The sequence below is a fragment of the Hippoglossus hippoglossus genome, chromosome 6, assembly GCF_009819705.1.
Source record: "Hippoglossus hippoglossus isolate fHipHip1 chromosome 6, fHipHip1.pri, whole genome shotgun sequence".
NCBI classification, from domain to species: domain Eukaryota; kingdom Metazoa; phylum Chordata; class Actinopteri; order Pleuronectiformes; family Pleuronectidae; genus Hippoglossus; species Hippoglossus hippoglossus.
In genome coordinates this window covers 15,769,544-15,797,201 of record NC_047156.1, presented here as the reverse complement: position 1 = coordinate 15,797,201, position 27,658 = coordinate 15,769,544, and the positions used below count along the sequence as shown (strand labels likewise).

At 40.7% G+C, this 27,658-nt stretch overlaps 1 protein-coding gene across 4 annotated transcripts in view; it reads right to left on the bottom strand.

The window, feature by feature from the left end:
* Nucleotides 1-19,578, bottom strand: part of ano3 (anoctamin 3) — a 36,060-nt gene extending 16,482 nt beyond the window's left edge. The window contains exons 1-6 of one of the 4 annotated variants that reach the window (XM_034587010.1): nt 19,056-19,578; nt 6,009-6,215; nt 3,462-3,589; nt 3,145-3,300; nt 2,752-2,852; nt 2,619-2,663 (exon numbers count right to left, since the gene is read on the bottom strand). In XM_034587010.1, the coding sequence (XP_034442901.1) occupies nt 2,619-2,663; nt 2,752-2,852; nt 3,145-3,300; nt 3,462-3,589; nt 6,009-6,215; nt 19,056-19,386 (968 nt within the window). In that variant the 5' untranslated portion in view covers nt 19,387-19,578. Of the gene's footprint in view, nt 1-2,618; nt 2,664-2,751; nt 2,853-3,144; nt 3,301-3,461; nt 3,593-6,008; nt 6,216-19,055 lie in introns of all 4 variants that reach the window. The other 3 variants (XM_034587009.1, XM_034587008.1, XM_034587007.1) reach the window with 3 other exon arrangements.
* Between the last annotated feature and the right edge of the window lie 8,080 nt (nt 19,579-27,658).

Sequence of the window (27,658 nt, the reverse complement as noted above, 5' to 3'; positions counted from 1 at the left end):
ACTTACATCCCAGGAGCTATGCTGCTCCTGTGTCTGAAAATCAATCGGCTGGGTATCCGCTTGCTGCTTCTGCAGATCTGCCCGAGAGGTATTGGACGAATTTGTGAGGCTGCAGCTCTGATATGGATTTAACGAATATAAATGGGAATTCTTAGGGGGAAATCATAGGTTTTATGAATGTTGTTGTCATGAGGACAGGTTCTGTACAGAAAGTAATGATATCAAACCAACAAGCTATCACCACCTGCACACCGCCAATTTGTTCTGCCTACACAGGGACACGACTTAGTGACAGACCATTAGTAAACGCATGACGCCTATTTACTACTCGGGTAGATTTTCATTTCGAAAACAGCGGCTTATGGTGACAGAGCGGCAGGAGCTCAGAGGAAAACAGAATGGTTCTTATTCTTCACAATGACTAAGATCGCTCTCATATGAAATTTAAAAGTGGTGCTTTGTTCTTGTTTGGACAGGTGGGCGAGGGATTGTTGTGTGTCGTTTTGTCTGCTTTGTGCGTAGGCGTGTTTGTGTCATGCGAACAAAACCATTAATATATACTTTATACAATGTATGCAAATATGAAATTACATATTGATCTTTGAGATCTTGTGTTGACTACAGTATGTTCATGCATGCTGTATTTGCAATCGTTTATTAACACATTATAATATCTACGGTGAAGTATCATAAAACAGTGAAACAGGCACATGTGTTGCAGTTAGTCTGTCAGGGTGCACTAATCCTGCCTGACTAAGCTCTGTATAGCTCAATAGGCTCTGTTCAAAACAGAGCCAGAGGATGGAAACAACAACAGTCACACCATGTTTGCAATTTAATGGATAAAAGACCTGCAGAAACTCAGCACCACTAATATCACACTTCACTGATTGTTATTCGGAGCTGTACAAGGGCTAATTCAAAGCTTACACATAAACTTCAGCCATCGTTCAAAAGAAAACACAAACTCAAATGTTGTGTGTTTTTCTGTAATAGTGAAAAAAAACTAACATTGGGCTAAACTCGGCTGTGAGGGTGTGGTTTTATCAGACTGGATTGTTAGTGGACCAGATAAAACAACCCTCAGTTCTTTCTTACGGGCTCAGGAGGCAGAAAGGGTCTTCCACCAGTCTCTGAGAGCAAATTAGCCTCTGGGGGCTGCGGACAATATTCTGGAGCTGCCAGTGTCGACAGCAGGTATCAGCCTCTGTACACTGTCTACAGCCGACTCGTCTCTTTTATCACACGGGTCGAATGTTCCTCCACACAAAACACAAACAGTAAAACTTTTAACTTTTAACTTTTTATAGGTCCAGACAACATTCTGGCTAAAGGTGTGGCGAAACGTGATTGGTCAAACTGTCCCTCGCCTACAGATTATATACATTATATACATACAGAATCTGTTTGTAGACATTAGTCGTCCACCAACCAGAAGGTTGTGTGGATGAGCGCACTAGAGGAACCGGATTCGATCCCATTGAGCAAGATACCAAACCTCCAATTGCCCCTGCATAGCTGTGCCAACAGTGTATGAATGGGGTGATAGAAAAAACGCTGTGTAAAGAGGGCGTATGAATGTATGTGTGAATGAAACTTGCACTGTAAAGCGCATTAAGTGGTCGATAAGACTGGAAAAGTGCTATATAAACACAACCTATTTATCATTACTGTTGTCACAAGGTTTGGTGCATGGAAATACATGACATCACCTTTTCCCTGCCCACTTCAAACACGTAAGAAAGCACAAGCAAAGCGAAAATACAGATATTTCTCATGGAAAATATCCAAAATGTTTAAGAAGTCATGTTAATATCTTACTTGATAAAATAGGCCTTTTAGAGCCTTTAAACCATTAGAGTGTTTTCAAACTTTATAGAATTAAAATGTATATGCAGAACATGAAAGATTTTGGTCTATAGAGACTGAAGATGCTGCTTTTAATTTCCTTGTTGGGCTGTTTCTTTCTGCTTTCCAGTGAGATGAAGAGATGGAAATCTGGAGTCCTGTGCAGAACTTGGACGACGCATCAAAGCGCAACTGCATCGCTCTAAAAATAGTATGCAAATAAGCCGATGCAGCTCCATTTATTTCCCTGAGAAATTACAAGTATTTAATAGAAAAGCTCTGTCAGAGGTGGATGCTGTGCGTTTTGAAAAGGTTGGAAAGTTTAATTAAAGATATTTCTTTTATTAACAAATGTAAAATTGCTTTTTAAAATGTTGGCAGAATTAAGTACTGCATTTTTCAGAAACCTTCCTTTGCCACAGGTTTAATTACTCTTACTTATCCACACTCTAGACAGGGGTTGATTTTCCAATTTAAAATTCTGACCCCAGACTTTGTAAATACTGTTTATTAAACACAGGCTGCAGACTTGATTCATTCTCGACTCATTAATAGTAAGTAGGTGGGTAACCATGGACAATGATGGTTTGACACTTTCTCTGTCTTTCTTATTCAATGAAGTGACTCAGAGCTTCATTCTTAAAACAGCGTCCACAGCTCACATGTCAGCTGACAGAGTGAATGTGGTCAGAAACTCTGAAGCATCTTTCTGCCTCCAGACAGTAACAGAGTAAAATAATCATATAGCCTTAAATCTTAAATCTACTCACCTGCCCAATGCTTTGCTCTTCCAGTCTGTGAAGTAACATTTTTTCCTTAAAACAAAAGAAAAGACGAGTTAGAGAGACACTGAAATAAAGTGGCCTTCACTTTCCTCGGTTCAATCTGTTTTTCTCTAGTTACCTGAAAGGCATTCTGATGTTCATCTGCTCTGCATATTTGCAAAGTGTGTCCCAAGGAGCGTGGACCTTCACAAACATGATGTCGTTGTTTGTCAGCGACGGCTTTAAAGTTAAAGAGAAATACAGAGATATCAGAGATAAGTTGAGAGATGGGGTATTTTTAGTCACACACGTTGCTAAAAATCCATGCCAGATTTAGCCAAACAGGCTTGTTGTCATCTGCAGTCCTTGGTGGTAAAATTCATACAAATAGACGTTTGTGTAAAGACACAGGAGTACATGCACAGACACAAGCAAAGACACATGACACATGGAAAGCACAAAAACAATATACAAACAGGTACGTAAAGCAAAATAAATGAGAGAAAGAAAAAAATCAAACACATATTCGTACCTCTTTCTCCAACATCAGGCCCTCAGCACGTAAGTTCTTCTCGAACGTGCACCTTTTCTCCACCTGTGGACTGGACTTCTTGTAAACCAGGATGTAGTCGATACGTTTTTTCCCATCTCGGAAAAAGAGTCCAGAGGAATGAGCAGGTTTCTTTCCCTGTGGCAACAGTGATTTACCTCTGAATATAAGATGCAAATTTGTCAAAAACACAAAAATGCTGATGCTTGAAGATTCTCGGGGGGGTTACAATAAAATAAAAACAGTCCCACACTATGAGGATTCATTGTATTAACTGTGGATCAATGGGAGTGTGGTACCTTAAGTGAATCCGTGCGGGCCTCTAACTTAGCACGAATGGAAGGCTTTTGTAGTAGAAATGACTCGTCCACTCTCGTTTCACACGCAGTCACCTCCGACTCCTCTGTATAACGATCCTTGCCATCCTCTGCTGCACACAGACACAGCACGATCAATGACACAATGGGGGAGGAATCCTACAGAACCCTACCTGCATTCATTCTTTTGTTGTTGCTCAAGTCAATATTTCCCCTAGTCTGACTGCCAGGATTGAAATGAGATCTGAGCTGAATAAAAGTGTTTTGAAGTTATTTGAAACGTGTTCGTCAGCTTGGGATCAACACATTGATGCAGTTTAACAGATCAATGGGACAAAATAAAGGAAAACAGCTGAGTCTATCAAGGATAATAATGAATTTCTTACACAAACACTATACGGATTTGGAGATAAAAGTGTTAACTGTGCTGAAAAATGACTCAAAGAAAAGTCTGATCTGGATCATGCTGTATTTCCACAGACATTAACATGAACTATAAAGAAATGACCACACTAAATAATAATAAAAAAATAATAAATGACAGGATGGAAAGAAAAAAAAGACCAAAAAAAAAGGAGAATCCACCGCCTCAGCATCCAGCTGAAGGCTCCACCAGGGGGCTTGAACATGTTTGCTCATCAGTCCCCTTTACACTAATGTAATCATACCTGGGGACGAGATGGAGACTGAGCCTTGATGCCAAACCTTCAGTATGTTCTTTTGTGGAACTGACTCAGTTGTAAGCTTCAATAAAATAATAAAATAAATTAGTGCAATAACATTAAAACATCAACTTGTGTCACATCCAGCTTGATCCCAGTTAAAAAACATCTGTCAGTGTTCACAGGAAGCTGGTGAGGGATCGCGGCCTTGCCTCTCAACCTCTGCTGGTTATACTGTATTCTCTCTCCCTCCTCGGGCCAAGAGAAAACAGACCTGTTACTCACAGGTCGATTCTCGGCACAACAAAAAAAGTCGGTTCTCACCAAAATAGCAACATCTCACCTTGTGCCACCTCATCTGCGTGAACCTCCCATCTCACCTCCAGCTTTTACCCGCTGCACTCATCACCGAAATACCAACAGGGTCGAGCACAGAGCATTTAGAGGTCAGGAAAACAGCATCATGCTGAAAAGTGCTGCACGCGCTACTGCTTGTGCCGTGACACAAATAAACCCCCTCACGATCGTTGTCCTCTGAATGAAGAATACAAAATGATTTTCCTCTTCAACTGACATTTTCATTTTACCAGTCCATACAGTGATGTGTTGTTTTCCTTGCAACAGCATTTTCCCACACTATCTCACTCCCGCTGGAAGTGCACCAGACTGTTTCACTGTTTGGTAAATCTCCTGCTGCGCGGACGCAATCTGGGCAATCAATTTTGTGCACGAGGCTGAAATGTCACCAACGTTGCAGAAATCAGTGGAGCAACCAACACTGTTGCAGTTGAGCACAACATACAAAACACAGCTGTAGAAAAAAACGTATATAGTTATAGAAAATAACGTTAAAAGTTTGCATCACAGGCATGATGCGGTTCATTGTAAAGAGAGTGAAACAATAACTTGAACACGAGAAAGAGTTTCAAGTTGATCGCATGAATACTGCTGATGAATACATCAATGAGAACACATTGATTCAGTCAGTATTCGGTCAGCTATGTCTGTGTTCAGTATGAAAAAGAGGTGATGGGGTGGACGGGGGGTTGCGAAGTGGCTTTGCAGTGGAGGCAGGAAGATTCAAGCAGCTTGAAAAGAGTGCACAGTATGAGCTCTGCCAATTGAAAGCATGGGAGGGGATCGTTCTGGTGTGGCCTGGCGTGGAGATCTGCTGCTGTCAGCTGATGTAATGGATTGAGATATCTTTCCTTGTGCGTTCCAAAGCACCTCACATCTTTATTGTGCTTTTTATCGAAAGTGTTTTGACGTTCTGTAACTTCTGCTGGTTTGGTAATGCTGCTGCAGCCCAGGAAAAGACTCCCTCATTTAAACTGCTCATCTGGACGTCATTATTGCCTCCCTCGATTACAAAAAAACATATGATAAATGTCCTTTTGTTCCACATGTGCTGGAGTTTTTAAACATGCACAGATGTTCGGCTGGTATGGATCAAATGTATACCTCTTTTAATCTAGAGTTACTTAAGGTATAATCATGTTGGTTATGTCTGTTGATGGTTTTTGTTATGTTGGTGTGTGGAAAGTGCTCTGTGATTATTTCTGCAAACCGATTTCCCTATAGGGACAAACCCAAAGTCTATCTATCGAGGTAAACAACGTTAACAGTATATGTGGTTGAAATCCTGCTCACTGGCATTAGACCAAAAATGATCCTCCTCTGATAATTAATTTATCTCCGGGTTACATTTTTCGTTGTCTTTGTACCGTTCCCTGCAGATATACCTGCAATGAAACGATACTTAAAAAAAAAAAAACATACATCACTGTTGAGGCTCTCTCAGGACTGAAGCACCACATCCATTAATGGGTTTCAGAAGACGTCTGTTAGCTCCACTCGGGGGACTGACCTGTCTGTGGGGGGAGGATGCTGCAGGAAGTGCTGATGCTCTGACTCAGAGCTTCGACTTCTGGTTTGGGCTCCGGGCTCAGAGGCACAGACAGGAAGTGGTTGAGGTTGATTGGATGAGTCTGACTCTGGGCCAGGCAGGGCAGGCTGCGGCGAGACGGCTTCAGGCTCTTCTCCTTCAGGATCTCGCTGATGCTGGTGTGCATGCCTGAGGACGAGAGGGACAATGGGGAGTAAATACCTTTTCTTTTTTCCATACGTGTTCATTTATAAGAAGGTTTATATGTACAATGCTAACACCGATGGGCACTCAGTAACACCAGGGCCCATCGGTCCCCTTCAATTCAATCAAGCTAAACCAAATTTCACACACTCAATCCCCTAAACATATAGGATATTTTTTCATCACGATCAATGAATTATTGTCTAGGAAACTGGTGAAAATGTAAAGAATAAAAATATATAAATAAAAAACACCCGCCACATCTCGCAAAGTTAAAGAATGTGAAAAAATGTTTTTCCTGGAGCCAGCCCCTGATCTGGATCCACAACTAATTGTGTGAGTTCTTCCTTGATCCATTCTAAATCCTCAAATTTCCTGGAAATCTGTCCGGTAGTTTTTGTGTATCCTTGCTTACAATCAAACAAACAAACCAACAACCAAAAAGACATAACTTCCTTGGTGGAGGTAATAAATACAAATGTATTTTACAATACATTTTTGTAAGAGACTCTTGCAGTAATAGCTGACTGGCTTAAGCGCTGATGAAGCTCTCAAAATAACAAAACAGCCACAACACAGCAAATATACCTACGTACTAATTTCCTTAACAAACATATTATCCTACAGACGTAAAAAATGCCGAAGACATAGTGCACGAGGAGGAGTTATTAATCATTTTCTTTACATTGATTTTCATGTTAGGGTCTATTTGATTTGATGCAATGATACAATTATTCAATTTTAGTTTTGCAATTTTGAGGCTGTTGGCAAATTTGAATCTTATCATTTGTACATGATATCTTTTCTTGCAAACTAAAACAACAAACAAATGGATGGCTCTGTATAAAGAAACAACATCCAACAAAAGATATGAATTAATGAGGATAAAAATCTATTTACAGTATTCAACACATCAAGTGCAGAAACTGACATCAAGGGAGTGAGTGGGGACAGAAAGGGTGTGTGTGTGTGTGTGTGTGTGTGTGTGTGTGTGTGTGTGTGTGTGTGTGTGTGTGTGTGTGGGGGGGGGGGGGGGGTGACACCATTCATCAGCTGCTTCATCCTTTTACAGGCTACAGTGGTGATGATATTGTCCTTCACAGAGGAGTGCATTAAAACCATCAGCACTCCTCCATTAAATGACACAGCTCAGTAAAGACAAGCAGCATAATGTGAATCCACAAAACGAAACTAGATACATGCTGTGCGTCTGTAAATCCTGCAACCAATGCAGCAAAGATATGTTAAAACATTACATTACATACAGTAGCTTTTTCATTAACATGCGATTATTTTATAAACACCATCTATCCATCCATTAGCTATAACACTCCTTTTTTTTTGCCTATCCAAGCAAACACTGGGCGAAAGCTGGGGTACGCCACGGACAACAATGTCCACCCCATCAGCTTATCTCCAGGCCAACTTATAGAGACAACCACTCGCACCTACAGGTAATTTGGATTGGACGGTGAACTTAACCGAAGCCGGAGCACCAGGAGACACCCACGCAGCCACGGGAAGAAAATGCAAATTCCTCAGAAAGGCCCGAGCTGAAAAGGGGATCAAACCAGGAAGTATCTTGCTGTGAGGTAAACCGCTGCATCACCGTGCCGCCCTTATTAATACCACTAGAGGTTATTTATAAGGTCAGTTCAGCTATAAAAGAGCAAATGAGCAGGCGGACAAGATTGATGCATAACGCTTTAAAACAATACTACAGTGAGGAATTGTAAAGAGAAAGTCAGTGGTTAATAACTATAATGAATGTCCAGCAATGGAAGCAGGACAGTTTGCATGACCTTCACGGCAGGCAGCGCTCTCTGAGCCACAGCTCCTGACAAATTTATTCATGAAAAGGAGTCTCTCTCTGTCTCACTCTTTCTCTCTTTCTCTCTCGCTCTCTTTTCAAATGAGAATGTGACTTACTTTAACCTCCAGTAAGGGATTCTCCCAGTGACCTTCCTGAAACGTTCGGATGCATTGATAATTCACTCTGCAACCTGAGGGCCAAATGCCGCGAGCTGCGCAATAACTCATTCTCGTGTCATTGATCGCCGAGGGATTTCCCACTTCTGTTGGGTGAGAATGGAGCCAGTTAAAGATGTGAACTCGTGGGCCCAGGGGAGCCAATAATCATGCTGTGTATTTTCTTTTCATGCAGCCCCACAGAAATCAAATAATGACAGTTGTGAGCTCTAGCTAAAAGCTAAATAATGAATAATTGAGACAGCGATACTGCTTGAAGCTACATTTCACTCTCAAGAGACAAATTCTTTAAAAAATGTTTAAGAAAAGTATGACTACTCAGCACAAAATATGACACAAGTTAACTTTAAATCTAATTGTCCATGGCAGAAAGTTAATTTGTCTTCAGGCTAATGCCGGAGCTTGATTTCCCAGCGCTTTAATTATTTCTGCTGTGTACACAAGTGCACAGCATGCACCTCCTCTTCATCCCTCTATATTTCAATCAGTTTCATTAAATCCCATATTTCAAATCAATACTGAGCTGCAGGTCGTTAAGCTGTTGTTTTGTAAATTGAGGCAATTACATCTGCAATGACATTTTAGAAATCTGATATTTTATGTTCCAGTGAGCAGGAGGGTCTGTTTCACTCTGCAGCAAACACAGCAACAACATGCATTATGACAGGACTGTTAATCAGTAGACATATTTACATGAAAAACTATATTCTGATATTAACCCAATGAGATAGTCTGAATAAGACACTGTCCTGTAACTAGCATTTTCTGATTAACTTACCCCGAATAAGGTCATACTTAAAATAAGCAATAATCATTTTAAGACGTGGAGTATTCTGACCTTATCAATGAATCAATTATTTCGGAAAAGTCCATATTCAAATAACACAACTTTCCTCGTACGGCTTTTACAAGGTGCAACGTCCTCTGTCCTTAACCCAAGGGACAAAAGACCCTTTTAACCGAGGGGACATAAAGAGACAAAAACCTCAGCGAGAGCTGCACGTGAGGGATCCGTCTCCCAGGTCAGACAGAAGTGCTTTAGATGTGTAACAGAGAACATCAACACAATAACAATATTTACAACATTCATGAGAAAAGAAAGTGCCTCACATGAGGAGAGGAGAAAGTACAGAAGGGGTGTATAAAAGATTAAAGAGATGAAGAGAGCAGCAGTGACAGTTGTAATAATAGTGGTATTAGTCACATTATGTAGAAATATATACATCTTAATTACACATAATGTCTTTTTGGAGTTTTCCCAGCAGTTTTGCGATAACGCATGCCCTTGGTTTGAGTATAAAATAGGATGTAATGTTCACATTGTACATAATCAGACTATTCTCTGTAACAATATTCTATTGGTCAAACATCATAATCGGAATAATGTCTAACGTTTAGTGAGAAAATAAGGTCAATAGTTCGAATATTTGCTTTCCATGTAAACATAGTGGATGTGAGCTCTGAGCTTCCACTCTAGAGGCCAGTAGCCTTGAGTGCCATAATCCCAATGTTGATGCATGTTTACTTAATATAAGTGTCCAGTTAGAAAACCCTGCACACAGAAAACGGTTACTTCGTATAGACGCCACGTGCTTTGTCAAAAAGGTATATTTGTTTGACTCCAGGTGAGATAGTCCCGATAGACATGGGCGAGGCTCAACATGCCTGAGACACATCAGAGTACAGCCAGCTAATGTGCCTGTAGGGGTGAGGCTCAGTGAGGCTGGTCCCAAGGGACACTCAAAGTTTAAAATAGCTCTACAAATTGGACTGAGTTGGTGTTGTGTGAAATATTCTCATGGAAATATCAGAGCATATGTAGATGGAAAAAAAAATGTCTCTGGTCAAATCTCTGAGCCCCTGTGGATATGTAATATATAATAATTATTATCTGACAATCACTGCTCCAAAGCTTCATTTTAACTCACAGCCGGAGTCAGACTCTTTGTGTAAGTCTATATAAATATATAAATGCTTCCTCTAATTTGAAATCCTGTGTTTAATCTCACTGTGTGCTGGCTAAAACTGGTTTATCAGGAGAAAGTTAATCCTGTGTGTGTGTGTGTGTGCGTGCGTGGAGTGTACGTGCATGTGTGTGAGAGTGTGGGCTGTAACAGTGTGTGTGTGTGTGTGTGTGTGTGTGTGTGTGTGTGTGTGTGTGTGTGTGTGTGTGTGTCGTGCACAAGGAGCAGGAATGGGGTGACAAATCAAGAGTCATCAGGAGGACCAGGGAGTGGACGCTCGATTTGAGGTGATGCAGGGGAAAAAAACCATCTCCGAAACGGTCTCGGTATCAGCAGGAGTATCCACTTGATTACAATCGTGTGCGCGCTCTCACAAACACCCACTCAGGCGCAGCCGTGGGGGAGCTGGACGAGCATCAGGGAAGGTCGTGATCTGGGATTTGGATCTCCCCTGTGCAGCTTGTCCACGATGGTCTGGTGACGAGGGATTAAAATGATTATTTTTCTGTCTGTACGTGTGTCTGTGTGTGTGTGTGTGTGTGCATTATATTGTATATATATATACAGAATAAGCCATTGAGACTTTTTACTTTGTGTTGGTGACAAACATAAAGACGAAGAACAGTGTTTGTGTGTGTCAGGTCCCTGTGCTCCCCTTGATTATTTCTGTCATGAAAAGCAAGCACATCACTGGCAGTGTCACAGCACTACTCCTCAGTGTGTCGGTTTGCCTCCGCAGCCAATCTACTCCGAGCCAGCAAGAAGAACAAACGCACAATTCAAAAAACATCCCAGGATTTTATGATCAATTGAAAGCTGTCAGACGGCGGCGATAACACAAGTGATGATGAGATACGCTGTCCAAGAGGAACTTGTGCTTTGCGTGATGTTTTTTTCCGTCGGCCATTGATCACTGGGAGACCTGAGCAGAAAGTGAGGCCTGCATTATTAGATTATCTGCAAGGATGTTGCACAAAGTACCGAACAGAGAATTCAGGTCAGTAGGCTGTTTCCCATCATGCCTCGATGTTCCCTTATTCTATACTTTCAATTATTTATCCACTCTCAGCTCATAGCACTTTCAGCATCACAAATTTTAACCGAGGCACATTCTGTCATCAGGACATTTTTAAGTGCAACACACATCACTATTGTTTTATATTACAGGGTGCATTTCAGGAGATCACTGCTTTAAAGCAGCGGCAACAAAGTAAAAAAGAGAAACACACACACTCAAGCTCTCAAAAAGCTCTGCGACGGTGTGTTTTAAAAAGTGATAACTTGGAGGCAGGACTGAGGCGAGGCCGGCAGCCTCCCCGACAGAAACGATCTCCGAGCAATTAAGAGAGTGTTTCATCCTCTGCCTGGCACCATATCAAAGAACACATATCCAGAGCTGGGTTCACAGGGAGGATTTGGAAGAGTGTCATTATCAGCCAATGAATATTCAAGTCCCATCTTAAGCTACATGGTTAGCACTCAAGGCACACCAACGATTGCTCTTCACCAAAGACAAGTGCAGGAAGCAAATGAGGATCAAAGGTGTGGAGCACAGTACAAGTGTTTGCTGCCGGGTGAAACAGACCCTCCTGCTTCAGAGAATCCTTTTGAATTGTCATTTTAAATCTACACAAGAAGAGTAAAATGAACCATAAAAGGTTCAAATGGATGGTTAAACTTGGGTTTGTTGTGTTAATCTGACAAAGTCTAAAAAATTTGAATAAATCTACCTACTAATTCCACTAACGTCTGTCTGTCTTACTGTGGAACGCATATCTCGAGAACTGTACATCTAATCGGCTTCACAATTAGCATGTGTATAGAAAAGTAAAAGCACAGTGTTCATTTTGTTGCTGGTATGCTTTGTATCAACTTGACTTACACGTTTTTATTTTGAAAAGAGGTGAACTTGGGTCTGAAAAACCTTGACTATAAAATCTTCATTGCAGACAAACCAGGTAGGATGAACGTCAAGCACACAAACAGTAAAAAGTGACAGTATATTGTAGAACTGTTTGAGGAGGACTCACTAATGACAAGGAACAATTCTAAAGGAGCTCTGGAGCATTAACACAGGCCAAGAGAACAGCCCATTCCGAACAGGCAGGTTTAGAACAGGCACTGCACTACACGAGCACTGCAGTCTTACATCGCCCTTGGTGATTCTAAATCTCCGTTATCTAAGGGTTTACATGATTCTTGCAATTGTTTTAATTAAGTCCTTGTTGTGTTGCTTCCATTTACTTGTTGTGTTGAATTTATGTGCGGTTTGTGAATGTCTCCTATTCTTGGGTCTCTCTTAAAAAAGAAACATCTCAATGAGACTCCCAGATTAAATAAAGATTAAATAAATAAAACATAATCACGATAATTACAGTGTTCTTAAAAACATTTTGACTAATACGATATTTTAATGCTACAGCTGATAATCATCACAGTATCACAGCAGTTTTATAATTATAACTGCTGCACCACTAACTGTGTCTGAGGGTTTGTAACTCCCGATTGCACAGAGCAAATATATATATTTTTTCTCTATTGGAACCAAAAATGTTTTATGAGGATGGGTCACTCAACACATTCATATATAATAGCCTCTACATTGAGAATTGGAAGATTTATGGCTCTTAAAAACAAACAAAAATAAAAACATACCGTGACCTGCCTCTCTAAGGTCAAACTTAAACTCTTTGGGGTGTTATCGTGTTGGTTGTTTCACATCTTGTTTTCCCCGTCTCCCTCCTGTGTCTCGGTGCTTCCGCTTCTCTTTGTCAGTTTGTGTGTTCAGCTCCCTTCATGTCCCCTCAAGCTGCTGTTTAGATCCCCTAAGTTTCCTCATGTTTCTGTTCTGTCCCCGTGTCTTCACTACTTAAACTATTTTCAGTTTACATCTGTCTGTCGGTCTTTAAAACAGTTTGTTTATTATAAATACATGCAAACACCTGCCTTCTTGCAAGTCTGCATTTAAGGCCAGTTTATATCCTCAGCACAAAACATGTAATTAAAAATTTGACATCAGAATAAAACAGTTACATAAAATTATACTACATATTGTTTTTTCTTTGTCAATATTTAATTTGATATTACGTAAGCTGCCCCAGGTAATTTTCAATAAAAGTAATTTATCCTCTCAAATGATTAGTTTGAGTAACGTCTGCTCGTTCATTAATTTAATGATGATAAATGATGGTCAGCTATTCATATCTGATATCCTATAGATTATGGGCTTAGCTGCATAAGCTATTGACTTAATGACAGACAGTAAAATGTATTGTAGCTAATGAGGGCAGCGTTCACGTGTCATTAGTGAAGAAAACAACGGTGTCGTGTGCAGTGACAACGAAAAGATTCATCCTTTTTACCTTATTCTGTTTTGTTTTTAACAACGTTAAATCACATTAAATAATTTTATTTAATATATTATTGTTATTTTATTTATTCTATTGTTTTTACATTTTATTTACATTTCTTCTTTTTTTTTTATAAGGATCACCACAACACTGCAGGCACAATAACAGTGTAGTTTTCTGACTTAATAATTATTTCTAAGCACATTTTCCAGCTCCAAACCATATGAACTTGAATTCTCATAGGATTCAGTCATTTTCTTTTGATGTGTATGACGGAGGGTTCTGCCTAAAGTAATTAACACCTCATATTAAGGTTTAAACAATCATCAGGGAGCATCATTACTTAAGGTATAATGAGCCAGCGAAAGAGATTTAAACGACACTGAAGAGTCAAAAGTGCCTTTCAGACAGATGCAACACTCTTTTTGCAAATAAGAATAAAACAAAAAAGTTAAGCTTCCAACAGCACATCATCCAGTGGCATCATATTTCAAAAGTGTAACTTCGCTGGAGGGTCCAGAAGTACAAGGTTCCAACTGCTCAGAGAAGCCGAGGTAAAGAAGGCTTTTAACAAATTGAAAATGTCAACACTTGGCCAAAAAACATCGGAAGACAGCTTGTGTAAAGGTTCCAGGCACAGATGAAATGAGAGTCACTCTTGAAGAGCCAGATGTATTGGCCTGTGGCTGAATCACTAATGGACACAGGGCAACACTTTGAGGCGTCAGCAAGGTGGAGGAGAGAAACTGGTACAGTTTCCCTAGTTGGACCCTTTGGAGTTGAAGATGGACTAAAAATCTGCTCCACTTTCTTTAAAGAGTAGTACAGGACTAAATCAATTCATGGAGGTCATGATCTAATGCAGGACACGACACATGCATCCAACTTCTGCACTGCTTTGGAATCCAGCAAAGGTCTAAAAAGGAAAGAATAAAAAGCTGGACCCTTTCCTCACCTGACTTAATGTGAGATTCCCAGAAAGGTAAGACAATACAGATCTATGACCAGACTGTGGTTGCTGCTACAGAGAAAATGATGAACACACCAAGAAACTGGCAGACTCCATGAAAGGAAACCAAATAGCACTTACTCAAAATAAGGGTGGACTTAGGAGTTTTTAAATCAGGGGCCACAAAGAGGCCACACTTTACAAAGAGGGGCCAATGATACGCCCAACATTCGTGCCCAATTCTTGATTCAGTCAGGTGCACATTTAAGTCATTCCTTGTTTACTGTTAAAGTCCAAGCACAATGTGTACTTCAAAAAAGCCAACAAAATAAATAATTCTTAACAAATTGTCAATTATTGTTGATGTGAGTTAATGAATATTAAAACTACTGACAGGACAGGGGCCAATCAGATTTTACCTGGGGCCAGTTACCGCCCCTGGTATATTGGACACTGAATATAAAAAATGATTAATTGTGTTACTTATTTGTTATAATTGCTCTTAAAACTAAGAATAAACAAGTGAGTTGGGGGAAATAATTTTTGTAATTTAGTTGCTTAATAAATTTATATAAGAAAGACAAAACTCACATGAAGTTTGTTAAACATTCAGGTTGAAGTTTGACTTTGTTGGATTGACTGAGTGTGTTACGATTGTATTTGTTCAAAAATACAGATTAATCCTGAGGAATAACTGTTCCCACATTGTGGATAATAATTTGCTCCACAGACACTGCATGCTGTCGTCTGTCTGTCTGTCACGTGCAGCTCAGCCCATCGGTCTGACCGTGAACACACCTCAGAGCAGATGGCACTTTTTACCCATGCACGGTTTAAAACATTCAGCGGCCTGTTACTCGGTCCTGGCACAACCTCTGGGTTGCATCATTTGAGCAGATTAAACATCTTCCTTGTCTTTCAATCTCTGCATTTCCCGATTCCTTTAATGCCACACTATCTTCTTATGCCCCCTGATTGCTGGGGATATTCTACCGCATCACAGGATTTTCTGCAAAGCCTCTGTTGTGTCCGTGGGTACACACCTCTTCTGGGAACGGCTGTGAACCGCACTGTGCTCAGAAAACAAGCATTAAGTTCAAGGAAGAACATTTTAGTTCCAGAATGGCTCCACCGTCGCCATGTGTTTTGAGGACGTGATGAAACTGTAGAATACAATCCGGACTCCAGCAGAACTTGTGCCTGTAATGTTCTTATAACCTAGCAACAAAGCAACTGACTATTTAAAGACTGTGAAAGTGTTAAAGCTCCTAACAGCCACACTTTGCACACACATGCAGGGTAAAGAAGCCTCTTTGTTTTGTCATTTTTCTGAACTGGTTGTCTGCCTGGCACGCTGTCTCTTTTTAAACAGTATTGATCCACTCATCTTACATAAAAACTGCTCCACAGTCTGTTAAAATCCCAGATGATATGTTATATGTGCTCTTCCCAAATCTGTGCTGAAATTGCATCTATAAAACCATCTGCCTGCTTGCATAAGAGGACAGGTGGCCTGCTTGGGACTGTGCAACCAAAGGTTTGCACGTGAACACACAACCACATACGCATGGTTAACACATATTTACTGCCTATAGGCACATATGCAAAGTTAAAAAGTAAAGGTAGTGTGAGAGAGGAGAGGACAGTACTCCCTGTCCTTTAGCAGCCACACACACGCACACACACACAGGCACATAATTTCCGTAATAAAAAAACCAAATTAAATCACTAATCCATAAACTATTTCCATGAGGAAGAGCAAGATATTGCTTGATTTACAGCACTGGTTCTTTACAGGAGAAGTTGGTTGTTATCTAACCTTAACCCTAACCCACTGATCAAATATTTTCTCCATTAATCAGTTAATTGTTTGGTCTATAAATCATTTTCTGTCCAAATTATCCTACAACTGGGTGAGAGGTGTGGTTCTCTGGACAGGTCGCCAGCGAATCATAGGGCCAACATACAGAGACTTCCCTTACATCCTGGACAGTTATATCAGATGTAGCTTCATTTTCTGGTCTACATCAATTGAGCGATACATTTTATCAAGACAGGAAGGGGTCTTATATGTTGCCTAATGGAGAGAAGGTTCCTGGTTCGAATCCCAGCTGGGGTTTGTGAGTTTGCATTTTCTCCCTGTGCCTGTGTGGGTTTTCTCCGGTTAATTGGAAACTCTAAATTGTGAATGTGAGTGAGAATGGTTGTTTGTCTCCATATGTCAGCTTTGATGGGCTGTACTCCACCTCTCGGCCAATGTAAACTAGGTTTGGCTCCTGCTCATTCCGCCCCTCAAAGGATAACTGGTATATATATATAATGGGTGGATGGATGCCTTACATCATTTGATAATTTTTAATAATTAGTCCCGCTCTAACTTCTGTCGAAGTCTATCTCCGACCAGAAATGTTTTCCCCTGAGTCACTCAGTGGAGAAGCTGGAACACAGATGTATCTCTCCCATTGATCCCCTCATATTGGCTTTGGAGTGGATTTTATGGAATCAATTCCCAGATTTTTACTGATGACGTATGAAGTAGTTACAGCTTGGTTCCAACAATGCTGAAGATTTTCGCCTCCAACACAAGACTCCACTCAGCTTTCAAATGGTACACAAGCATTATCAGCTCATCAAGCCTTTTACGATCTCATATGTGTTGATGACAGCGTTCGGGTAAGTGGAGTGTTATGTTGCTTTATGGTGAGTGGTTCACTCTGTGATATGCTACGATTTTATGCGGAATAGCAAGAAGCGAAGTGCTGCACAATTCACACAATAAAAAAAAAGATGATCATAAAACTTACAAACAAACCTTAAACGCTGGATGAATACAGCCCATAATATTCATGTGGATCACGTTGAAAGATTGAGAATAAAGAAAAATACATCTCTGTCAATATCCTGCTTTGTCTTCCTTTTGGTCTGTTTTCACACTGAAAACCAGTAAAAGGATTGAGTGCAGCTGGTGTCCCTTCCCTCAGTCACGAGATTCTTTAGCTACTCAGCTCAGCATCTTCTCCTCAGAAGCCAAGGGATCGGCTCTTTCATCCTCCTCAGCCAGCGAGACGAACTCCAAAAGCTCCTCATTTACGAGCCCCACGTCCGCAGGGAAAAACAACGACTTTCTTCAGCATCTTTCTAAATTTACACAGCAGACACATGTATAATTAACACCGAGCGTTAAAGAACCTCTAATGTTCTCCAAAGAGCCATAAACTCAGGCTCCGAAATCAATAGTGGAGCATCAGTGTAATCTCGCTGAAATGGCAGACACAGATTGATGACTTGATTCTTACTTACTTATAGATTTGATGAAATTTACTCCAATGGGTGGAGACCAATTATCTTTCTTTCACCATACACATTTGTTACATGACCCGCGTTAAGTTATTGCTGGTGCAGAGTGCAGCGATGCCAAATGGACTGCAGCAGTAGCATGGGGTCCGACGATGTCTCGTATTGCTTTTTCAACAGCTCGCTTAGGGGAGATTGTTTTTTCCATTTGACTGCATGGCAGGAACTTTTAAACAGCCTCAAATCATTCCTTATGACTTTCATAAGCCCACAGCCTCGGGGCAGCGATTCCTGACAGGTGCCTGGCACAAAGGTACAAAGTCGTCTGCAAGCCCCTGAACAGATGTATGGAAAACAAACCTGTCTCTTTCCTCAACACTTATGTTTTTTATGTTATCAGAGGAGTGGGCAATATTTTCATGACAGTCGACTTTGACAATTATCACGATAAATGTCACATTATGATTTCTTTAAGTTCAAAGACAGATTTTTGTTCCCGAATGAAGGTTGTGGTTTGGCACTCTTCTTTATGAGCATTAAAACCAATTATGTTACACCTCCTCACCGTGTTTGCACAATCCATTAGCATCATATCCATATGTATTGAACTTCTGTTCTATTACTATAGATTAAAATTATTCTGTGACAATTATTATTGGTTTTATTGCCCAGTCCTATATGTTATCACTAACACAGAGCCTGTACTGTGTAGCTGTGGATATTTCTAAATGTCATATTGACACGACTGGGAAATCACTGCAAATTCAATCATCAAACTACCTTTCCAACATCTGTAAAGGTCAGTTCTTTTTCCTGTGCAGCATTACAAAATACAACCATCCACTATATTATAATAAATGTAGTGTGAATAAGTTGTTTTTTTCCCTGAAATTCAAACAAAATAAATATAAAATATAGATAGATGGGTATAGATTAAATTATTAGAGAGGTGTTGCGAATAGGCTGTATCCCGTTTGTGTTAGAGTTGTTTCCCTGTAGCCTGCAGGAAAACAAAAATGACTTGATACAGTCAATATAAAGTAATGTATAGAAATATCAGCGCGCACCAGGTTGAGCTTCATCCCAGGAGGAGGAGGAGGAGGCTGTGAGACCTCTAACTCTGCGTCACTCTCCAGCCAAGTACACAGTCTGGTACCTGCGAGCGCCATGTCTCACCGCCAACTCTTGAACTAAGAGAGGAAAGTCCCCGCGCATCGCACCCAGCTCGACAACAAACCCTCCCCGGGCGCGTAATTGGCACAATGTACAGCGGACCCACCTTTCTGCTGCTTGAAGGACTGGATTGAACCCGAGTGATGCACCATGGTGACGGTCAGTTGTTTCCCGGCGGTGATTATTAAATCCCGTGTATCGAGGAGCAGAATTACAGAATACATGGAAAACTGTGTTTGGGTCGTGTCCGCGCGCTCCCTCAGCCCCTCATGCCGCCGCACGATCTCGCGGGCGATGCGCAAACCTCCAGCAACACCTGTCTCAGCTCCGCATGTCCCCCCCCCCCCGGCCCCTCCTGCTCCTCCTCCTCCTCCTCCCCCTCCTCCCCCCTCAGCATCCTCAGCTCCCCAACCACCTCCATCCACGGCTGTTGTCATGGTGACGGGCGGTAGGGGAGGTCCCACATAGGATGGACACGTCCCCCTCCGTCGTGATTCACTGACTCAAAATAAAGCTGCGGGAAATTACCGGGGGCAGCGGAACTTAATGGGCCGACATGGACGTGTATCGATCCCGCCATCAATCGTTCTCTTTTGTGCATGATGAAAGATGCATGTCCCTTAAAGAATCATACCTTTATGAAGTGGGTGCAAATTAAAAAAACTGACCTAAAAAAAAAGAGAAAATTATGTAACACCTCCTCTAATAATCACATAATGGTTTCATTTAAAAAAAAGAATTTGAGGCCAGTGGGTTCATCATTTTGAGATTAAAACACGCCTCTCTGAGATCTTTTTTATCAATCCACTTTGCAGCCTTGAAGTAAAGGCCCAAACTTCAGTGAAAAGAAAAGCCTTTGAAAAGTCTTGGATCATTACAGGGTTTTCAGGCTGAACAGTTTTTCTACAGCGGGTAGAAAAACTCAAAAACAATCAATACTATAGGACTCTCGGGTCAGCTGTGCAGACAGTGCTGATGTGGCGGCAGGGGATCCCTGGATTGAGAGCAAATGTAACATCATGTCATATAAACTGAGCAGGGTGGTAACAAATGACTGTAGTAAAGTTTAATAGCCTAAGATTAAAACTGATGGCAGATTTCTCCAGCTGGATTGATTGGGATTTAGAGGGAATTTAAATGGATTTCAAAGTCCTGGCTATAAAAAATATATGTTGAATTTGTAAATAGATATTTCAGGTGGCATTTTATTAACCACTCGGTCAACTTATGATGACAAGAAATGCAAGGAATCTAAAAATTTGCATCAATTTACTTCATATATCTTTCTATCTGAGCTTATCATGGTGTAACTGCAAGGTCACTACTCTTATCTCAATGTCAGCCACGTTTGGCTGCACACCAGCAGACCTCCAGACAGAATCTCAATAACACAGGTTGCAGTTTGGCCTGCGTACTTCTGTGTATCCGTCTCTGTCTGTGCTGCTATTCTGTGGAGTCGTCTGGCATCTGTCAGTAGATGCAAAATACCATCTGCTTTCTTAAGGCTCAGCAAGCCTCTCCTCCTCCTACTGTTCTGATATTTATTGAGCGCTGGTGGCAGCTTTGTGTGCGTGCCAACCCTGATAACATGTCGTGGAACCATCAGGCGACTGTATTTCTTCCATCGGGCCGATAAATAAATAAAGAGGTAAGCAGCTTTTTATAGGGTCAGTGCCATTTAAAATATATTCTCCTCCATTCCTGCCTGTTAGAGCAGAGATGTAGGTCAGATGACAGGCTCTGCAGAGGGAGCGAGGTTTTTGATAAGTGAAAGACTGCCACCTTGTGGGTACAAAGCAGCAGAGCAGTCAGTATTTAGTTCCAGGCATCACAGTGGGTTTATGCATTATTCACCTCAGGGTGTGCATGTTAATATACAATCATGAGCTACTTCTCATTAGAGTGTCATACTGATTGACTCCTGCAGTCTCAAACAATATGATAAACTGTCATATTATATTTGCATCAAAAGTCAAACTGTATTTTTTACAGTTAAAAGATGTAAATTCCTCAAAATCATACATTTGATTCAAGGGGGCAAATTTGATTTTCATATTTTTTTTGTTGTGAGTAACTCAAAGTCCAAATTATATAACTGCAAAACAACTACAGTTAAATTATATTGCAAATTAAAGGGGTAGCTGTGGTTGAGGAAGAGCGGGTCAACCACTAACCAGAAGGTTGGGGGTTCGATCTGCATGCTGACGTGTCCTTGGGCAAGAAGGAGAAAGATCAGCACATGGATGCAGTGTATGAATGTGTGTGTGTGAATGAGTTATTGGCAAAAAAAAACTGTACTGTAAACGCTTTGAGTGGCCATCAAGACAAGAAAAGCTTTATAGAAATACAGACCATTTACCAATTTGAAGAATGTTGAAAGTCTAGAGAGGGATATTTAATCAGCTTCAATCTGAGGCTGCAGCTTCACATCTCTGTGTTTGCAAACGTTCCAAGAATCAAAAGAACTCTGCGCCCACTCAAGAGGCTCCTGCATGACAATCACAAGTCACATCAAGACGCTCAACAGCAGCGTTCAACCAAATGAATACTGACGGCTCGCTCCGACGGATCTGCTGATGTAGATATCATCAAAGTTCAGAACCAACCATTCAGCTGAGGGTATGAACTTTTCCTCTTCACCGTGCGTTCAGCACAGTCGATCAGAGTGTATCTGATGTCCAGTGGCCTCAGCACAACGTCAGTGATTGACAGGCTCATTAGAGTTCGGGCTGGATCGTTGTGAGTGTCAAAGGGTTGCACATTCTGGAATTTGCTCCACAATTAACTAAAACAGGGTAATTTTTGAGCTTATTATAAATCCCATCTTAAAACGTATCTTTTTATGAAAGCTTTTAAAAATGCTAGACATACACTCTTTTTTACACCGAATAACCCTATTTATTCATATATTTCTATAATTTGTATCAATTATTCATACAATATCTATTTCATTGTTTCCTCTGCTTCAGTTCCATTGACTTAATCTCCTTGTTTCATCCTTTTAAAGCACTTTGTAATATTATCAAGAAAAGTTATAAAGCTTATTATAATTACTGTTATTGTTATAATTATGAAGGAGGAGGCTTCAAATTCTAGCATTAACATTTTGAATGCACATTAGGTTTGCATGCAGCAACCAACAGGAGCAGTGCTCGGCTCGGTGACATTCAGCTGGTGTGATGTGTGCAAACTCACCGGAGTGTCGGTCGCTCTCCGTCTCTGTTCCTCCAGAGTGGAAACTGTTGGCGGGCGAGGAGCTCCAGGACACTGAGTGGCTGTTGGTGGGATTGATAGAAACATGCCTGTCGCCTCCCGAGGAGCTGGAGGCCTGACTCTCCAGCAGGGGTGCAAACACAAAGCTGTCCTGATGACATGATCCTGCAGAACCCAACACCCACACACACACAGATACACACACACACACACACACACACACACAGACGAGACAAAGCAGTGATAAGAGTATGTTATTAAAGTGTTGTTATTGTTGTTTATATCTTGAAGGGCAGCCGGCCACATAATCAAACCATTATACCAGTTGATTGAGTTATCACTGGGAAGATGTAAAAGCTTGTATGTTCAGATCAATAAAATGCGTGGTGGATCCATAGACTGTATGGGTGGATCACAACAGTCCAGCTCTCTACTTCTCCCTCTCGTGTTACTGTGCTCATACATTTTTAACACATCTTTTTTTCTTTTACCCTCTGATACGTGACACTAATGGGGAACAAAGAGGCCTCTGGCTTTCCAAAATCCACGGCATGACTCGTGGGATCAGGTAAGACTGAAAATGAACAATAGTGGAAATTTCAGGAATCTCCCAATAGCGCCACAGAAGATTTCCCTACATTGCAGCTTTGTTACCTTACACATTGATTTCGATCTTTAGAAAACTAGAGCAACATTTTTACCGGTTTTCTTTTCTTTTGAGACAAAGGTATTCAGTAAAGGTATTCAGTAATGAAAAGGACGAATGAAAAGGATGAAGAATGTGAGTGGTTGTCTGTCTCTTTGTGTCAGCTCTGCAACATGGTAAACATAACCTCTTGCACAATGTCAGCTGGGATCGGCTCCTCTCCCCTCGTGGCTCTCAATGGATAAGTGGTATAGATAATGGATGGATGGATAATAAAAATTGACATAAAGACTTCACTGACTCAACATATGTGTCATAAATATTAAGGCCTGCATGATTATTCATTATACCTGACATGGCTTTCATCTTTAGGATATGAATTTAAGTTGACATTTCGAACGATATCCATAACCTGGAAACCTTTCTATACAATGGTAGAGCGCATACTTCTACCGAGGCCCAACATTCCCCTTAAAGTCACACACTCATAGTTATCAGTTCCCTTAATGTTTCTGATTAATATTATTTATACTCATATTATTTGTTATTAAATATTCCCTTGGAAAACTGTGACAATTTTTAAAAACACCATATCTCCCTGTTCCTTCTGATCTGGATCTGCAGAATGATGTAATGGGTTCTTCCCTGATCCACCGCATCCTTCCACCTAGTTTCATGTTAATAGATTCAATCGGTTTTGTCTAATCTTGCTTACAAACAAACAAACAAACCAACAGGGGGAAATCCTAACCTCCTTTTTGAGGGTTACAAGGCAAACTCAGTATTATTCTAAATGTCATCTCCTCTTAGAATGTGGATGTTTACAGGGGGGAATAATCAGCACAGTAACACTAACAATGGCTGAATGCACATCATAAATTCATCTTTACTGCATGTACTGAGTCATTATTTCGTAGTGATTGCCCTTATTATATAACACAGAGGCTACTGTTCTGAATCCTAAACAGGTCACTGCTGAGGTTTGCCGAGTTATTACACAGTAGTGCATTTGAATTTGTTTACAGTGACACACAGATAACACACAGTCAGATGGGTTTCATTCAGTATGTGCTCCCTTCCTGCTTCACGGAGACCAACAGGAAGAGCCGCGGGGCGCGCTCCGAGTCCAAACAACATGACTCACCAGCGCTCAGAGGGAGTTCACATCTCAGAAACCATTCTCTATACACGTTCAACAGCGACATCTCCCTTCAGCATCTCATCGCCATGGAGGTGACAAGATAAAACAACAAATGGCTGCGAGACATGCTACTGCTGCTGCTGCTGCTGCTGCGTACAGCCTGTTAGTGAAACGTTAAATATTAAATGTGCCCTGTGAAAGATGTGACAATATCTGCAACTATTACCTGAGGGCCTTGTACCTTAAGCCTGCAACAATGGAGGATGGTGTAATACAGTTGAAAATACAGAAGTATGTACGGCGGATCTTGGATTTGTCTACATCTGGGGCCATAAAGGGGCCACAGTTTACACAGAATGGCAAATCATATGTCCTGATTCAGTGAGGTGCACATTTAAGTCATTCTTTGGTTACCTCTGTAGCTTTAAGCAAAGCCACACCTAATTTAATATTGTCCAAGCACAGTGTGTACTTCAAAAAAGCTTAGGATATAAAAATTCGGAACAATAATTTATTGTTATCGTTAGTAAGTGGGTAGTTTATTGTTATTTCTCCTGGATCTGGCCCTGAGGAGAACAGTTTTTTGAGTAAGAGTCCGAGTAGAGCAATTATAATCGACTTCATAGACATTATGGTGACATGGAAACTGTAGTGTCTCGGTCACATTACATTTCATGTCATTTAGCTGACACTTTTATTGAAAGCGACTTCCAAGTAGTGCATTCAACATCTATGAGGGGCCATTTGGGTTCAGCATCTTGCCCAAGGACACTATGTCATGGGCTGGGATTCGAGCCGCCGACCACCACCAGAGCATTGGACAACTGGTCAGTCAGAAACCTCTTTCCCTAAAAAGTGCTTTGACCATTACAGCAGTGCAGCCTTAAGTGCAGCAACACTGTCCTGAAGATTTCAGAAGTACGGAGACATTAGGAAGATCGATTGATTGAGCAGGTACTTCCTGTGTGAACTTCCTGGCACATTGATTATTTATTTAAACAAATACATCTCAAAGCTATGGGTCACGATAACTCCCCTCTGAAAAGTGTGACTCCATTAACCACGTAAAAGGACAACCACCACAGCCAGACTGTCTGGCAAATACTATTTCCATGACTACTCAGTAAGAAATGTCACAAACACATATTGGACTCATTTAAAAGCTATAGGGGTATTGAATAACATAATTAGTGTACATGCACAAGCACTTTGTAACACAGGAATGTCGGCGATTGATAAAATAAATGTAATCCAGTTTGAGTGCGGCCTAGGTGAACATCGTCTGCAACAACTTTGTAATTCAATAAACGGGGGCAACTGAGTTTATAATCATAAAACCTATAAGCTAAAGTGGGGTATATATTGACTCTGCAGGTAATTTACACAGCAGTATTTCCATTACATGATGGTGACTCCAACCTGGTCTGTTTGCCTCTCGTCTTTAAACAGCTTACATTAGTCAGCAGCGATCACTTAAGGCAACATTAATGTTTCCATAAAATCTTAACACTCCAGCCTCCTCCTGCATGTTTCCAAAGTGTGCAGATGAAATATCTGGCTCCCTCGAATGAAGAATCAACTATATGGGCATAGAGAGAGAGAGAGAGCGATAACTCTGCTAAGGCGCAAAAGTCCCCTGAACCACGTTTAAATTCACTAGATCCAGATTTTTATTTTTCATTATTCAATTATTATCTGAGAAATCAAGGAAAATGGTGAAAACATTTCTTTTAATGATAATACGTCCAATAATCCTGCTAACTAACAGAGAAACAGAGAAACACACAGACCATAACAAACTTCTTGGCTGAGGTAACAATTGGAGCTCATAAAAACTATTTTAAACAATGGTTGTAAAATAACATGCAAAAAAAAGAATGGTTCCCAAACAGGACCCTGACATAGAGCCGAGTGATGCACTTGTCATATCCTCCAAATCCCAAATCTCCACATCTCAGTTTTGACTTAGCAGTTCAGTGCACGTCCGATTTTTCTAGTTTTCTTTCAAGGAATTTTTCCTCTTTTAAATGGTGAGGGATCTAAATCAGTTTGAAATGCTTGATAATTCGTACAGTGGTAAACACTTCACCCAGCTTCTAGCAGAGCCACCACGTCACAATTTGCCCCCGTGCCCCCTGCTCTTCACACCACTGAACATCTTCCACACGGCTCAACACAGAGGAAAACACGGTCCTATCAGCAATCAGGACATAACCCAGAGTTTTGCCATTTCCGTCTTTGTCCCTGGGGCTGTGATGATGATGATTTAGAACCACTAATAGGAGACACAGCACTCATGCATTAAATGGATCATTAAAGTGAATGACGCTGGACATGTTTGCTGGATTTCCCTTGAAAACACAGTCACAGTCACGCTCTCCTCCCTTCAGACCAAAGCTGATGCTTCAGCACAAGATCACACTGAGCTTTCCCGAGTGCTGTGCAAACATGCCACTCATATAATTAATGTCACATACACCAGAAACACACAGGAAGTGCTCTAGAGAGTTATTATTCTATTTAATGCACAGGCATTAATTTCTCATTTATGAAAAATGACACGAAGGAAGCATCCATGAGTGATGTACCCTCACTAACTTCCCTGATTCAATATCTGAGTTCATAAATCATTCAATCCTAAATCGGCTTTAATAGAAGGTTTTGTAGAGAGCTCATCATCAAATTTTAAATAAATGAACTTTACAAACACTTACTAACAAAAGGGAACAAATTAAACACAGATCTCAAATGAAATTCAGTATTCAGTAGATATTATATCATGTTAGTTTTATAGATAGCTGCAGTTTGGTCATCCGTCATAAATGAGTCAAACCTACCTGAGGAGATGCCCAGAGCCTGTGACAACTTCACTTCCATCGCATGAACTTGTGCCTTCAGTTTAAATCCCCCATTAATAATGTCCTGGTAGACAACTTGTACAACTACAGAGGAAGTGCTGCCTCATGAACCTGTCATCCCCACGGCACACTACCTTTGAGCTGTGAAAGAGCCCGGGTGTTGCAGCCAAGATGGATGGGTGGAGTTTAAAGTGTTGTCGGGGCTGCACGCTACAACATTACAAACTCCCATCTTATTGACTGTAGAATATTTATTTAATGGGATCGGAGCATCACCACTCACCTCACATGTGGGATTTCTTATTAGTCTATACGAGGATGACAACAAATCATAAGAGATCCACTTTACCAAAGGTAAGTTTGACCTGAATGTGATGGATTCCACTGCAGTCTGATGTGAGCATGTGGGTTTATCATACTGGTGAAAGATTTCTTTACTCTAATTGGAATTCATTTAAAAATGTCTTTTCGTGGTGTGGACTATTTTCCATACTGAGTGTTCTTCCAGCATATCAGTTCAGTGGACTGTGGTATAGGGTTATTTATAGGACAGCTGATGCACAGAACATTTGTTTAACCAGCTATATTCTGATTCCCAGTGGATTTATTCTGCTGGTCATAAGTGCTATTGCAAGCTTTTGTTTTGTTTTTGTTTGTTTGTTTGTTTATACAAATCATTAACAACATCATAAAGTTCAGAGCAGCATTTGCTGTCATTTAAAATATAAAAGAAGACATTGTCGTCATTATTATTTGCTTTTAAGATGTTTTTATTTCCTTGTTGTGTTTAATTTTTTAACAGGCAAACATTTTAAGGGATTAAAACAAATTACATTGATCATAAACAAAGT